The following is a 16,893-nucleotide window of genomic DNA, read 5'->3' on the forward strand; positions in this document are numbered from 1 at the left end:
CCTCAGCCATGCAACCACCATGGCAGCCTGACTTCAGACAATACAATGGTAGAGGGCGTAATGATGGAACGTGCTTAGAGAGGAATGTGCACATTCTACATCTTGTACCCAATGAGTGAAAATGTGTCTTGTGTAGTGGGACTAGCTAAACTGTGTCCACACATGAAAGGGACCCCATTAAAATGCATACTGCAGCATATGGCACATTGCCTACTGAACCGGGCTACATAGACTCTCAGAAGTGCATTGATTATCTGCTTAAGTTTAGTGTGCTTTGAGCTTGGTAACTTCGTGAGAGCTAATACACTCTATGTGGGTAGCTGACAAATGGATTAATCCTAAAACATGATGGGACAGATTCTGGGGGGAAGTGCCACTTGATTCAGTGGAGTTCCCCCAATTTTCACACCCACAGAGAATTGGGTCCATGGTTTCCAGAGACACAGGGATACAAGATGAGGAAAGGAGGGGAGGAAAAGAGGGGATTTGCAGAACTGCAGTTAAATTGCCTTAAAGCAGTGAAAAAAGGAATTCCAGGTAATCTTTACTTTATTAGAGCAGCTTCTCTAAATTGTGAATGCCACAAGCATTTTCCCTATCAAATTAATGGTGCATATCCTCTGACATGATGCTAGCAGCCAAATTGCTGGGTCCCAGGAAAGGAAATCATCCTGTACATCTATATATGAAAATAATTTACTGCAAATAAAGACTGGGGTAAATTATGCTCTATCATGAGTGCAAAGGCAGAATAACGTCTTTGGCTTCACTGGAGTTAGTGTGGATTTACGCTGGTGTAATTGTCAGCAGAATTTGACCCATTGGGCCTGATTCTCCTCTTACATCAGGTAGAACTCAATTGACTTTGATGGAATTACTCCTGATTTGCACCTGTATAAGTGAGAAGAGTTTTGGACCCATTGTCTTTGCAACAGACAAAATACATTAGGAGATCATAGATCAGATAGTGGGCTTGATTCTGATCTCACTTATACTGGTGTAAATCAGAAGCAACTCCATTTAAGTTGATGGAGTTACACTGGTGTAAAACCAGTGCAAGTGGGATCAGAATCAGACCCACTGGTTTTGTGCCTGTAATATGCATTGGGAATGAAATGCTGAATATGTGCCTCTCCTTCCTTACACTTCTCTCCATTCCAACACCCTGTCTCTGTCTGATATCATATGATTGTATCTAAGATCTGAACTGTGTTCGGGAATCTAGTTAGAGGCCCAATCCTTCAACCTTTGCTCATGGAGAAGATTTAGGCCTTATTGTTTTTAGTACATCAAATTTGTGTCATCTCAAGATCAGTGTCCCAACTAAATCTCCCACTGATTGCAGTGGTGCAGTATTAAGCTCCAAGATCTTGATCCAAAGTGCATTGAAGTCAATGGGAATCTTTCCATTGTTTTCAATGGGCTTTAGATCAGGCTGCTAATAAGGCAGGAATGCACTTTGACCAGACTGGTCACGGTGATGAGAGAAGGGGGAGAGGGAACTTTTGAAGAGCTCTGATGTGTAAAGAGTAAAAGGAAAAATACATAGGTCAGGTAGAGGAATTGAATTATCGCGTCTGATTGTTTCCATCAATAAGAATTTATAGACTTTTAGTGGCTGTAAACATATAATTATGCCTTTCCAAATTGGAATGAGAGGTATTTTACTGTTTGAGACACGTTGTTTTGTTTGTGTTTGAGACACATTGTTTTGTTTGTTTTTAGACAGCAATAGGCCAGAAAGCTCCTGGCACAGTGCACAGACACTGCTGACATTTAGTATTGGCAGCACTGCTTCACTGAGTCTGTAAACAGCCTGAAACAATAGTTTTGAGAGGCCTGAATTGCCCGCACCTTATCTCAGCAGAGTGTTTAACTCTGAAGACTAACGATGACAATATAATATTAATATTAGCTCTTTCACGTTAGAAACATCCAGACCTCAAAAACCTTCAATAGTGGATTTCAGTAGATATTTATTTTAGAGAAGAAGGGTTAAATGGATACTTCACATCAGTATCACTTAACTAGAAGCCAGTTAGAGAAGTTAAACCAATGAAGGGTCTTCCCATACTGCCTGCCACCAGAGTGTAACAGGGAACGATACATACAGCCATTGGGATTATGAAGGGGAAATGTTCTCATATTGATGAAAGTGGCAGGAGGTGGGCAGAGCTCACAGGAGGTCAGACTAAACAATTATAATAGTCCCTTCCAGCCTTTTGTTATTTGCACTGTTTATTGTAGCCGTGTTGGTCATAGGATAGGAGAGAGACAAGGTGGGTGAGGTAATATCTTTTATTGGACCAACTTCTGTTGGTGGAAGCTCAAAAGCTTGTCCTTTCCATCAACAGAAGTTGGTCCAATAAATGATATTACCTCACCCACTTTGTCTCCTTTTAGCCTTTACATCTATTAATCTGAATGGTTACAAACACAGGGAAAAAATTGTAGTGTAGACAGGCCTAGCTCCAATGGCCCTGATTTCAGGGGAAATTGGGATCTTTGCAGCAGGGCTGGCTCCAGGCACCAGCACAGGAAGCAGGTGCTTGGGGCGGCCAATGGCAAGGAGTGGCACGTCTGGGTCTTCGGCGGCAATTTGGCGGCGGGTCCCTCAGTCCCTCTCGGAGGGAAGGACCGGACGCCAAATGGCTGCCGAAGAATGAAGCGGCGCGGTAGAGCTGCCGCCGAAGTGCCGCCGATCGCGGCTTTTTTTTTTCTTTTCTTTGCCACTTGGGGTGGCAAAAAAAGCTGGAGCCGGCCCTGCTTTGCAGCTTGGTTCTTTCTCTAGTCTCTTCACAGTTACCAGATGCAGAGCTACATGGGCCTGGCAAGATGCAGTGTAATCCTTCCAGCAGCTCTTTCGATGAGGCTTTTTGTAGGAGCCAGGGAGTCTGCATGCTATCTCCAATTATAAGGGAACCATTTAGGTTAATGTGTAATGGACTTGAAAGGATCTGAGTGGAAACCAGAGTGAAACCAGCTTGGAACAACGGCAAAATCATAACACAGGGGAGAAAGCCCTGCACTTTCCCAATCTCTCATCATGATGTATACAGACTTGTTGGCTCCTACTGTACAAGGTTTGTAAACTACTCAACTCTGCTAGTGAAAGGTACAAGAGTGACAGGTTCCTCACTTGATTCACACAGAAGATACAGCACAGGCAGGTGCAATGCAAGCTTCTCCTATGACACACCTCCAGCACTAATCCCCTGGTGTGATCTGGAGGGACTAGGTCCAGTGGAGAGAGGGGAGTTAATTCCTTGGCCTTTTTCCTGAGCCTGCTCGTGAAGGTGACAATTACGATGGAGGTTTTAGTCATGAGGACACTTATCCACTGGGAACGTAACTGCCATCCTTCATCCTTCCTGCTTCCCTCCCCCAAACCTCTACTCATGTCACATCTGCTATTGAACAGCTGTGAGATGGCAACAACTGCCATTCCCACCAACTAGGGCCTCAATCAAACCAATGACTGAGAAGCGAAAGGCTCTGTATCCTGTTACCTCAACCATCCAACTTCCTCCAATTGCCCTCCCAAGCTGCTACGCCTAAAGCATTTCCGATCGTCTGCTGCAAGCATCTACTACTCAAGTCTTCGGTATGTCAGAGAGAAATGTGAAAAATGCATTAAAAGCGTCATGCTTTATCAATCGCTACATTGTATGGGGGTTGCATTATACATTTCAAGGGTCATTGTAGAAAACAATAGATTAAATGTATTTAGTACTCTGGCTTCAATTATCTGGATTTTAAATATAAAAGAGAGTCACCTCTGTTTGTAAATAAATATGCTGCCTGCCTGGTTATATAGTCCCGGTAACACAGATTACATACCTGTCACACTGCTGTGGGTTGAAACAGAAGTTTTTTTGCTCCTGTTACCTAGGATCATCCTGATGTCATATGGATGTTGTAGCCAGGGCCGGCTCCAGGGTTTTGGCCGCCCCAAGCAGCCAAACAAAAAAAACAAAAACAAAAACAAAAGCCGCGATCGCGATCTGCGGCGGCAATTCGGCGGGAGGTCCTTTGCTCCGAGCAGGAGTGAGGGACCGTCCGAATTGCCGCTGAACAGCTGGACGTGCCGTCCCTCTCTGAAGTGGCCGCCCCAAGCACCTGCTTGGTAAGCTGGTGCCTGGAGCCGGCCCTGGTTGTAGCTCACTACTCCCCCATTGTATTTCATCACTGAGTACAAAACTTCATGGACAATATGATCTGCAGTGCCGACCTAGTTCTAGAAACAAAGAACATTATCAGTAAGGCCTTGATTCTGCAAGGAGGTGAGCACCATCAGGTGGAGACACTCCTGATTTATATTGCTGTAAGGGAGAACCTAGTAGGACTTTCTGGCTACTGTACTTCTCAGCCTAATTAAGAAAGGGAGGAAGTCCTGATGCTCACATGTCAGTATTGTCAGAAATAAAGTAGGCATGCAAATTCCTTGAGGGGAGGGACTGTCCCTTTTTATTATCTGTGTATGTGTGTATTGTGACCAGCACAATGGGGCCCTGATCTCTGATGGGAGCCTGTGGTCGCTATCATAGTTCAAAAAATAATCTGCAAAATAGCACTCAAGTGTAATAAATGTGATGGATAGATTTGTATGATGACCTGTGATGGAAAGATAAAAGTAGCTGGCTGAACAGCTGCACAGAAGTTACACAAAATTAACTAAGTTTGGTATTAAATGAGCTAGGACCTTTAAGATACAAGTAATGTTGCCTGTAGGGGGATAGGACTACCTGGCTCAAGGGGTTGCTAATTGTTGTGATTTATATTGCAGTAGCACCAAGAGGCCCCAATCATAGACCAGGGTTCCAGTGTGCTAGGCGCTGCACAAATGCAGAACAATAAAAGTCCCTGCCTTGACAAGCTTAGAATCTAAGTACTTAGATATGAAGTCCCTCACTTACGGATCACTCTTCAGTTCCTAATGGACAAACATCTGCATCCCAAAAACCACCATTGCAGGTGACAACCACATGGTAGCGTTGGCAGAGGGCCATGGAAACTGAGCTCCCATCTCAATAGCTAGCTGTGGACCCTTTAGCTCAGGGTTGAGGGTTCCTTGGCAAGGCACCATGGAGAGGCACTGGTACTGCTCTTTTCTGTGCTCCCTCTGTTCTGAGGACTTCACGTTAAACTTACTTTTTAAATAATAAATTCTAATCCAAATGGAAATGGGATACCTTTTTCCTTTGGTCAGACGAGGACCCAAGAAGCTGCATTTTGACCTAGTATTGTGACTAAAGGATGGGTTGGAAGGAGAGACCAGAAAGTAATTAGAGTAATCACTGTGAGAAATGATGAAAGGAGGGCTCTGCTGCAAAAACCTGGTTAAAAATCCCATGAATTGTCCACAGGCCAGTGGTAGCTGAAGAAAAGAAAACTGGATGATAAATGTTTTGTTATGCTTTTGAAGAGAATATAAAACAGAATGCTATAGAATCCCCAGTGTGTGGGCTAGTGATTTCAAAAACTCTGCACACCCTGTACTGAACAAAAGGAAAAGTACCACTCCAAAAGGGATGGAATACTGGCAATCAATAACTTCATTTTAAGACATTATGAATCAATTTACTGGAGCGTATCCACTACTGCATCTAAATTAAACATCTCGAAGTGCAGGGAAAGGGGGGAAAAAGGTTTCAGACAATTGTCAACACAGCAATTCATCTTGGTGTTGTCTCCATAACAAAGATATTTAAAGCCCATATTGAGTGATATCATTAGGCAAAGATAGAAAAATCCAAATACCCAGTCCTGGAGGGTATCTGCTATACCAGAGGAGGAGGACTTGAAGGAGAATTTCTTATAGTAAATAGCATTGTCACAGTTGGGAGAAAATATGGTTTGAGCCTATGCATTTCAAAGAGACCTACATCAGGGGCATTTAATCTTTGTCTAAACCAGGGCTTTGTTTGCAGTTTGCTGGGAGGACCTGACCTTGACAGGCGTTAGGTGCCTCCTGTAGGACCCTATAGGCATATAATAGTGGTGAGGCACATATCAGAACTAGGTACACATTGTTTCATTTCCCACAGTTATGGTTAGTGTTAATCAATAGCTCTGTAACTTGTGATAGTTTTAACCATGTGTCATTGGGTTCAAGGTGCCTTGTGCCAAACACAGAACAGGCTACTTAGTTATTCTCTAACTTGGATTGACACAGAAATCATTCTAACAAAGGCTAATGTTATCCCAAGAACACTTGTCTTGGTGGTGAAAGACCTGAGTCATGTCAGGTTATTCAAACACTCAGGCATGCGCAAACTTTAACTTCAATCAGCACCTTTCAGGATTGGATACCAAATAGAGCAGACTACAGTCACTGTCATTTGAATATGGAAGTTCAGCCATTGGGCCCTGATTCACCAGCGTGTTTAAGGGCTTTGCTGAACTGGGGCTTTGGAACACTGGATGCTAGGACCTGTAGGGCTTGTCTACACAATCCGCTGGATTGGCAGGCAGCAATCGATCCAGTGGGGGTTGATTTATCGCGTCTAGTATAGACGCAATAAATTGACCACTGAACACTCTCCTGTAGACTCCAGTACTCCACCAGAACAAGAAGCGCAAGCGGAGTCGACAGGAGAGCATCAGCTGTTAACTTACCGCAGTGAAGACAGTAGATCTAAGTAAGTAGACTTCAGCGACACTATTCACATGGCTGAAGTTGCGTATCTTAGATCGACTGTGTGGTAGTGTAGACAAATTCGTAGTTTCTATGTTAATCCCTTATGAAACCTGTGAGTTGCATCTCAGTTCTAAAAATTTGGCTCATCACAACCTGCATTATAGAGCACAGGTCTCTGTCAGATCAAATACAATGCCTAGGAGGCTACCTTGGTTTAAATAAAGACATGAGCCTCTTGAATAATACTCATTCATCGGACACAACATTGGAAAGCCAAGGAAATCTCTTGTGCCTACTACAGAAAAGTGTATTTGTCAGAATAATTCAGAAATATCGTTCACAGTACAGATGAACCAGACCATGGCCTTCTAAATCCAGACTGGGATGTCAAGAGACAGAAGTTTAGTCAATAGTAGAATGTAAGGGCCTAAGACTCCAACAGGAAATTAAATATATGAAGCAACCACCAAACTGGGAAAACTAAATGTAATTTTAAAAAGACTCATTATTAACAATCAGCTCAGATTCAGCCATACGGAATAGTATAATTAAACTGCACATGATCAATTACCTTAATGCACTTTACCACTGGTATAATACTCTCTACTGGATCACTCTCTGATTAGGTTGCTGTAATTTTGTTCCCCAATTATTTTAGGCTGCATTCTGGAATAAAGGACTGATCCTTATTTGGGAGATCAGTCTCTAGAGGCAAAGATTTCAGTGTGGCTGTTTAACTGGGCAGATCTAGATGTGCATATGGGAGCCCCAAAGAGCCACAACTCAAACAAATGACTAGTGTTCATCCAACCACTAGCTTAATATCTAGGGCGAAAAAGAAGCACCCACTGTTGGATCAAGATGCTTCCTACGAGACTATTTTGGACTATAATAATAATATGTTGGACTATTTAAAAAATTAAAATAGCCAGCTATTAAAAGAGGGGAAATATTCTTCAAATACTTAAAAGCCCTCTTCAAATATCAGGCAATTTTACAGGCCTATCATTAGCAAAATCCCAAAGCAATTTAGGATCTAGCCTGAAATCCTTATCTCCCTTGGGAGCCATTGAAAAACATGCAAGACACAAATCCTCAAGACAATGATAATTGATAAGGAAATAATAATTAATTATTCTTATGGGATATGTGTACATGGAGCTGTGCAATAGCTCACTTGTGCCACATACCAGGATCCTGACCCGAAAGAGCCTACAATCTAAGGGCTCAATCCATGATGTGAAAAGCACCTCCCAGCTCCTGTACACTTGAGAGCGAGATAGGCACAGGGTACCCTGTGAGAGTGGATGCTATACAGACCAAACACAATGTGACATATGGTCCTTATAGTGGGAATAATTAAATCTCTGGCTAAGCTAAAGAGTTGGAGCTGAGTGAATAATGTGTTTTTAATATAGTCAAGAGATTATCCACACTGAAAGACCATAAGAGCCCTTAAGAATGAATGGAAGGCAACTCCTCTCTAAACAAAGGCAGCACATTAACTAAATGCAGTTATAACAGGTTCCATTAAAAAAATCATTAGCTTATGTGGGATCTGGGGAAACATTGTAAACTTGCTTTTTAACATAAAGGTTTTGGGTGGGGACCTTTACAGTTCCCCACTTAATTTTCTATTTCACATTGCACAAAATGTATTAAATATTTAATGGGTATGTTCTGTGCTAATGGGAATGTCCTGCCAAATCCCATTCACACTAAGTGGAAGAGAATAGATCTGCCTATATCCTCTTTATGTTCTTTCAAGTTAAAGCATAGGTACAATGCTTTTCTGATAAGACCAACTTTTGCTTCCCAGGGAAGTTTAAAAATCTGCTCAGTTTACAGTCGAGATACTTTGTTTTACTTGGAATTCTGATTCTTCTAGAACCCTCCCCTGGAGTAAGATCTGTGTCTTTGTATAATTGTTTGCATATAAGGATATTTCAGACTTATATGTAGTTCCTTACATTGGAGGATCTCAAAGTGCTTCCCAAACATTAGTTAACCCTCCGTTCTCGGGATGCACTCTCAGGAAACATCCACAAAGCAAATTCATTCTCTACCTTTAAATCCCTCCTCAAAACACCGTTGCCATGCTGCTCGCTAAAACTTGACCACAGTTCGGCTGCTTGGGAGCTGCCTATCGTGCTGACCAATATTCTCTCATTGTTTACTTATACTCCCCCATCTGTCTGTATCCATCTAGTATCTCTTGTTTTTATACTAAGATTGTAAACTCCTTGGGACAGGGGCCATCTTTTTGGTTCTGTGTTTGTGCAGCACCTAACACAATGGTGTCTTGGTCCATGACAGGGGCTCCTAGGTATACAGTAATACAAATAGTAAATAATAATGAAACTCAAAACACCCCTGTGTATTGTATCCATTTTATTGATAGGGAAACTGAAGTATAAAGCAGTGGATTGATTTGTCTAGGGCAGGGGTAGCCAATTATTTTTGTCATGGTACAAATGTCTTGGTCAACGTATAATCAAGGATAGACTCCAGAGAACATAATAATAACAAAACAACAATAATGATAATAAGGAAATGTTCAAAAGTGTCTGGTGGTCCAGATTTGGCCCGCGGTCCGCCTATTGACTACCCCGGTCTAGGGCCTCACAGTGAGTGGCAGAGCTGGGAATAGGACTCAGCAGTCTTCCTTGCTCTAATCATTAGGCAACTAGCACTATGTGTCCTATTAATTGAACATTGTACTATAAATCTCAGGATTCATCATGTATAAGGCTGGCATCTTAAGAAACAAGGGTGTGTTGGTCTGAATTCTCTTAGCAGAATGGCTTTGGTAGAGATGGGCCTCAGGATAGAGATGGGTGATTAACCACTGGAATAAACTACCAAGGGAGGTGGTGGATTCTCCATCTCTTGATATTTGCAAATCAAGTCTGGATGCCTTTGGGGACATATGCTCTCGTCAGACAAAAGTTATTGGCTCAATACAGGGATAACTGCATGACAGTCTCTGGCCTGTGATATACAGGAGGTCAGACTAGATGACAGAACAATCCTTCTGGCCTTAAACTTTAAGAATGTATCATATAAAATACTTGGCTGTAGCGCACTGAGCACATCTATGTCAGTGTACAGATAACAGTAATACTTTGCTTGCATACAGAACTTCTTTATTAACTAATAGTAGTAATACTAATGTGGAGATTCTACAAGCTCAGTCGAAGGGGAATTATTTTAAGGCCTTCTGCCTCTCTGACAAGACCTAATCTTTTCTGTGGATCCCTTTAAATGGTAAAAGAAACTTGTAAAACTATAGGATTATATGATAGATCTACCGACACGTACTGGACCAAACATTATGCTGCTTATCCCCAGGGATGCTGAAGGGGTCATGCACAAGGAAAAGAAGGAACGAGATACAACTGTTTGTTTGGCAAATCATGGACAAAATGAATGAGGTGCTATTCAGAGGGGGCCCACTAGACAGGCCTGCTTCTTTTTACAAGGATGCACAAAGCCACCAGTCTCTTGTGACAAAGTCCTGTAAAGCACTTTAATCTCAGCTGTCTAGCTGTCAGACCAGCTCTGAACACGGAGGACAACATCTCAAAACACAGTAGCTTCAGGGACAGCAGCTAAGATGCTGAAGGAAAGAAAGAGCTCAAGAGGGCAATCCGTACGTGAAAGTTCCCAGTGTAATGCAGGATTAGTGGAAAGAAAATGGACTGCCCATTAAAATTCATGAAGACACACAAATTAAGACTCGTGAATAACAGGGCTGCAATTATGTAGGGTCAGGGTTTTTTTCAGTGCCACAGAGAGAAATTAAGTCATTAACATGATGTGTGTGTGGCTGCCATGTGCTCCCCTTTTGTTGCTGGATGCTCAGACAGACCTATTAAGAGTTCAGGGTAACCCTGGGGAATTGGTCATGATGGCGCATAATGGCAGTAAAGAGGAAGGGGGTGATGGGCTTTGTGACCTGGCTACACAGTGTGTCTGATGAAGAGTTGAAAATTAAGAGCAAAAATGTTGCTGAGAGTGAGGATTTATTTTAAATGTATTTTATTGGAGAAAAAGCCAAGTCCATAATATTATTGTCAGTCACTGGCAATACTGGCTGGCCAGAGTAGAGTACTTAGACCTTCCTCTTAAGATGCTGCAGGTATGACTTGTGATTAAGACCCTGGACTAGGACTCAGGAAATCTTGGTTCAGTTCCCCATTCTGCCAAAAATTTTCTCTGTGATCTTGCGAAAGTCACTTAATTGCTCTGTGCCTCAGTTCCCCATCTGTAAAATGTAGGTAACAACTAAATATTTCACAAGGGTGATGAGGATGCAATAATTAATGGCCTTGAGGTGCTCACACATCATGGTGATAGGCGACATATGTATTCTTATATTAGATTAACAGATCCTATATTAGCTATCTTCTTAATTAAGATACATCTAGCAATTCCTTCAAAACGAAGGCAAGGGAAGGAGGTGGCAGAAAAGAGGTAAGTGATCCTTTAATCACAATGTGCAACAAGGGCTGTGGGATTCACAGAATTTTGAACATCCATTCAGGTCTGTTGAAAGAAAGTTGCAATATCTGTCATACTGTCCTTTCCGAAAGTGATTCTGAAGCTCCTCTTGCATCTGTTGAATGAAAGGATGCCAGGGTTCTGACTTGTCCTTTGTGCTGCCAAAAAGGTTACCGTGTGAAGAGAATATCCTACTTAGTAGGCTGCAGAAATGCTCACATCAAAATGTCCACTGCAGTGAATTGGACAGTCCATTTCTAGTTTGTCTGTCACAGGGCTATATCTCAGGGAGAATCACTGATTTTTTTTCGATCTCAAAGTGCTATCATTTAGGAGGGATCATGTACTAAAGGCAGACTATCAACCTTATTATAAGATATGAATGGATCAGTACAGATTTTTGTCAAAAACTTGGCAACATCTAGACTGTTCTAAACACAATGATAGAGTATGTGTCAGGCCATTTTGAAGCATTTGCGGAGAGTTCTATTTAGCAATATGTATTGGGTCTGATAAGACGGGAAGACAGGGACCAAGGAACTCAGATACCATGGTGACAAGGGAGATATAAATGTTGCTGTCATTTACACTGGTGTGACTCTATAATGACTCCACAGACTTCAATGGACTTTTATCAGATTTACATCAATATAACTGAAAGTAGAATTTGTCCCACTTTTAGTGAGGCAAGTGTGTCCTGCTGATTTTCTAGGGAGATTTCTTTACCAGTGTCTTGCTGCCAGATACTCTTAAGTTCTTCCCACTGTGGGGTGGTAGGTGTAGCAGAAAGGGGCCCAATTTATGCCACTCAGGCAAACTAAATAAGCCCTAAAAGGGGTATAAGTAGCCTCTTGAATAAATCCATGGTCAGGTAGTCTCCCTCGCTCATGTGTAGCCAACATAAGGGCTCATGCCAGCTCTGCTCCATGTGCCCAGCTAACTGTGTGTGGCCAGACCACACTGCCCTACAACTGTCCATTGCTTTTCAGAGCCCACAGGGGGCAGTGGGAAATAACATGTAAGTTATAGTAGACCTGAGGGTCCTCTGATTTGCACCAGTGACCAAGCAGGCCTCTGGCTCCCCAGAATATTGGCAGCACAAAGATTGATTAGGGCCACTTTTGTGCATCCCCTCGTCCCTGCACCAACCTCAGGACTGGAATAACTGAGAACCGGGCCCAAGGATTTTGTATAGGCCAAAAATAAGAGTCTTTTGTGAGGAGTGTTTCTTATCTAGTTATTTTCCTGTTAGCGGCTATATGGTGTGACAGGGTCAGGCTAGATGACTACAGGAGAGTGATGGCAGATATATTAGCCCCAGGTTAAGTAGGTCCCCTTTCCCTGGATAAGGTAACAGGGAAGGTTCCAGAACAATCAGGAACTTTCTGGAAACAATTAAAGCAGACAGGCTGATTAGAACACCTGCAGCCAATCAAGAAGCTGCTAGAATCAATTAAGGCAGGCTAATCAGGGCACCTGGGTTTAAAAAGGAGTTCACTTCAGTTTGTGATGTGCATGTGAGGAGCTGGGAGCAAGAGGTGCAAGGAGCTGAGAGGGTATGCTGCTGGAGGACTGAGGAGTACAAGCGTTATCAGACACGAGGAGGAAGGTCCTGTGGTGAGGATAAAGAAGGTGTTTGGAGGAGGCCATGGGGAAGTAGCCCAGGGAGTTGTAGCTGTCATGCAGCTGTTACAGGAGGCACTATAGAGAGCTGCAATCCACAGGGCCCTGGGCTGGAACCCGGAGGAGAGGGCGGGGCCGAGTTCCCTCAAAACCTCCCAACTCCTGATTAGACACAGGAGGAGTTGACCCGGACGGTGGGTTCCACCAGAGGGGAAGATCTCTGAGGCGAGCAAAACCGCCAATAAGCGCAGGACCCACCAAGGTAGAGGAGGAACTTTGTCACAATGCTTAAGTCACAGCTCTGGTGCAGTCTAATGGGAATTGGAAGCCTAAGTAAATTATTGGATTACTCTCCTTGAAACTCCCCTCCGCATCCCAATCGAGAAAGGTGTAAAGCAAGGAGATACGATTTCACCAAAACTATTTACTGCCTGCCTTGAAATGGTTATGAACAAGATCAATTGGAGGAGTGGTGTTAATATAAATGGAGAACGATTATCTCATCTCAGATTCGCGGATGACATCGTACTAATTGCCAAAAGCACCAACCAACTGCAGAGCATACTACGAAGACTCGACAAGAAAAGCAGTCAGGTTGGTCTGAAAATGAACCGTTGCAAGACGAAATACATGCAATCAGACGTCTTACGAAAAGCCTGAATAACAGTAACAGGAGAAGAAATTGAAGAAGTGGAACAGTACATATATTTGGTGCAAGAAGTTAATATGCGCCAAGACATGAACGGAGAACTCTTGCGAAGAATTCAGGCAGGATGGTGTGCGTTTAATTCCATCAAGGACATCCTCAAAGGAAAAATCGACAAGACCACACGTACAAATATCTTCAATTCAACAGTGCTGCCAGCCATGCTGTGTAGCAGTGAAACGTGGGCACTGACGAAGAGAGAAGAACAGCGGCTGTCGGTAGCTGAAAGGGCAATGGAACGAGCTATGTTGGGAATTTCCCTTCTGGATCGTATCCCAAATGGAACGATTATAGAACGCAGTGGTGTGAAAGATATTGTTGTGGAAAGCAGATATAATACGATGCAATGGGTGGGCCACATAGCATGGTTCACAGACAATAGGTGGACCGCAATCATTACTGAGTGGTACCCACGCGAATAGAAAAGACCACCTGGTCGGCCTCCAAGAAGGTGGGAAGATGACATTGTAAAACATTTCGGACGAACGTGGAGAAGAAAGGCAAGAATGTGAGAAGAATAGCAGACGTGTTGTGATTGACACAGACTTAACGACAGCTGAAGACTGATCGATCCAGGTGATCCAGGTGAAGTAAATTATTGATTCTTTTGCTCATTTGATAAGGCAATCAGAAAAGGGATGAGATCTGACATGCAAGGATATCTTCAAAGCTTATGACTAGTTGAGGTGCAGGCCTGAAAAGTCCCTAATACCTTTCATTACTGCAGGTATAAAAAACCTAGGATTTGAAGAGAACATACTGTGCAGTGCTTAAGGTGGACTTCCTGAAGGATGGTACAGTTCTGAAATTATGCAACTAGGTACTCTATGGCTGGGCAAGCACTGTAGTGGAGAGAAGGGAACAGGCTATCTGGCTCCTCTTTCCAGGAAAACTATAGAAGAACTGTGGCTACTGATATTATCAAAGGCTTTAGGTTTTGAATCCAGTGTACAAAATGTGTCCCTAATCTAAACATACGCAAGTTATGAGGGTTTAAAAAAGAAGACTCTATTAAATGCCTTTTCAGCATCTAAAAAGGCTACTATGCATTTTTCTGCCCAGACAACCTCCAGTACTCTGTGTACATTTATATAACAAGCACCCATTTCTAACTAACCGTGCCTGATCTTCTGAGAGGAGACTGGGAAGGAAATGTTTTAATCTTAAGGACAGAATCTTTGGTAAGATTTTAAGATCTAGACTGTTCTAAAGGCTACACTGCTGTGGTCTGTAAGAACACTGCTTTGGACCCTGGCCTTATGTAGCTGTATATAAAATGTTACAGAGATCAAGAATGTTGTAAGGGTTGCAGGAAACATGTTTGTTCCCCTCCTCCCCCCACAAAGACTGCACTGCATAATACATCTTAGTCAGTGGCTTCAAAAGAGTTCATAGAGTTGTTTATAATACTCAGCATACAAACCATTTGTGCATTACTAGATTTCTGTAATTGAGAGAGAGATTGCAAACAGCTGAGTCCAAGTATTAACCCCAGTGATCTTTTTATTCATAACTTGCACCTGACATCTCCAACAAGAACAGCAATAATTGGTGTATGCTGCGTGTCTGAGTCTGTAGTTAAAATTAAAAAGGGCGATCTGGCCAGGCATGTAAGGGTGGTATAGTACCATAGTGAAATGATAACCTGGGCAGAAATACCATAGCCAAGGTTTAATATGCAAAGGAATAACTTATAGTTTGATTAAAAACAACTTAGCCCTATCATTATTGATATATATGGGACTATGCAATTGCATAAAATTAAAGACTTGCATAAGTCTTTGCAGGATTGGGGCATGAGGGCCTGATTCTATAACCATTACTCATTCTGGGAAGCACTCATAGCTGCTAAGGCCAGAAGGAACCATTATGATCATCTCGTCTGACCACTGACTCAGTCTCTTTGCCTTTAATGGGTCTCAACACATGAACACAGTCTACTCAATATGAAGACTGAAGAATAAGCCCCATGTCCCCATCTGTAAAAGGAGACAATATTTAGTAACTTCATAATGGGGTTTGGAGGCAAAAATTGTTTGTTTGTAAAGCACTTTAAATTCCTCATTTGAAAGTGCTATAGAACTGCAAAATATTATAAGAGAAAATCAGTGAAAAATTAGAGTGTAGGAGGCATCTTCTTCCAACTGTGATGCTCCTGGAAAAATTCTACAAATAATACTGTGTCTGGAGCAACCATCCTCCAGGTAGGGATACAGATCTTCTTTTTGAGTAATGTTGCTGACTTGTAGCTAGTGACACAAAAGATGGGCATTAACATAATGGACATCAGAAAAAGGAAAACTATTGACTACCTGAAATGAGGTTGGGCTATGTAAAACACCGGCTTATGTTACGTTTGTCTGCAACCAAATTAAAGCTCAGGGATCTCGCTTCTTGTCAGTTCCCACATATGGAGATTCCGGGCTCATGATTATCTGTCTCTACTTGTTCAGTGTAATTAATAGATGTGGTTTCTCTCCAGCCATTAAGGGATGCTGTGTTCATCATGGAACAGACCATCTCTTCCAGAACAGGGAAAGAGAAATTCCCCAAGGAATTCAGAGTTCACCTCTTGGAAGGTTGGTGATAAAACAGGTTGGTACAACTAAGGACTGAAATATTTCCTGTATTCTACTATTTCTCTACTCAGCAGAAAGCAAAACACATTCACTGCTGTGTGACCAGCACAATTTGGCTAGGGTAGGTGGCAGAGTAGCATTGTCCTCTTTCAGTGAACAAATTTGCAGTGATGTCTAAACCTAATCCCTAGGCTAAGAGCAATTTTTTCTAGCAAACCTGAAAGGAAAGTGCAACCCCACATAGCACATTTATTAGCATACCAGCTATAAGGATGGAGATGCCATGTTATTAGTGGTTGGGGCAGGGAATTGTAGCTAGGATTCCTGGATTTTTTCCCCAGCTCTGCCAAATTGCTGTTAGTGCAAACCTCTGAATCTGTGTCTGTTTTCCCCATCTGCAAAACTGAGATAATATCTCAAGGGGGTATGGGGTGTAATTCATTAATGTTTAAGCAGCAAGAGATTCTTGGTTGAAAGGCACGATATTCTGCAAAGACAAAGTTCAAAACTGCCAAAGAGCTTGATTAAAACCAAACATGCCATCCCTACCTTAAGAGGGAAAAAAAATCATCTCACCTGGCTCCATAAACTGTTACAGTGTAAAACTGCCTACGCACAAAGTGTGAGTCATGTCTGATTAAAATAAAACCTGTTAGGAAGATAACCCATGTACATATGAATATCACTTAATAAATTACCATCTCTAAAAATATGCCAAGAAAATGCAATGATGGGATATTTGCAGTCCTCACTGGGGAATAGTAAAACAGTTAATTTGAATGCTATTAGCTGAGTGAGTTACTAGTAGCAACATAACACTACCACATTTTAAGGTAATAAAT

General features: G+C 42.3%; 1 protein-coding gene across 7 annotated transcripts in view; it reads left to right on the forward strand.

Annotated features, from left to right (window-relative positions):
- DHX40 (DEAH-box helicase 40) overlaps positions 1-16,893 on the forward strand; it is a 129,222-nt gene that overhangs the window by 91,549 nt on the left and 20,780 nt on the right. For 4 of the 7 annotated variants that reach the window (XM_042857918.2, XM_065573246.1, XM_065573248.1 and 1 more), the window contains one exon: positions 15,955-16,067. Coding sequence is in view for 1 of the 7 variants with exons in the window: in XM_008178804.3 (XP_008177026.1) it covers positions 15,900-16,067 (168 nt within the window). In the remaining 6 variants the exon portion in view is untranslated. Of the gene's footprint in view, positions 1-11,719; positions 16,068-16,893 lie in introns of those variants that run through there. The other 3 variants (XM_065573245.1, XM_008178804.3, XM_065573247.1) reach the window with 3 other exon arrangements.

The sequence above is a fragment of the Chrysemys picta genome, chromosome 19 (genome assembly GCF_011386835.1).
Source record: "Chrysemys picta bellii isolate R12L10 chromosome 19, ASM1138683v2, whole genome shotgun sequence".
NCBI lineage: Eukaryota > Metazoa > Chordata > Testudines > Emydidae > Chrysemys > Chrysemys picta.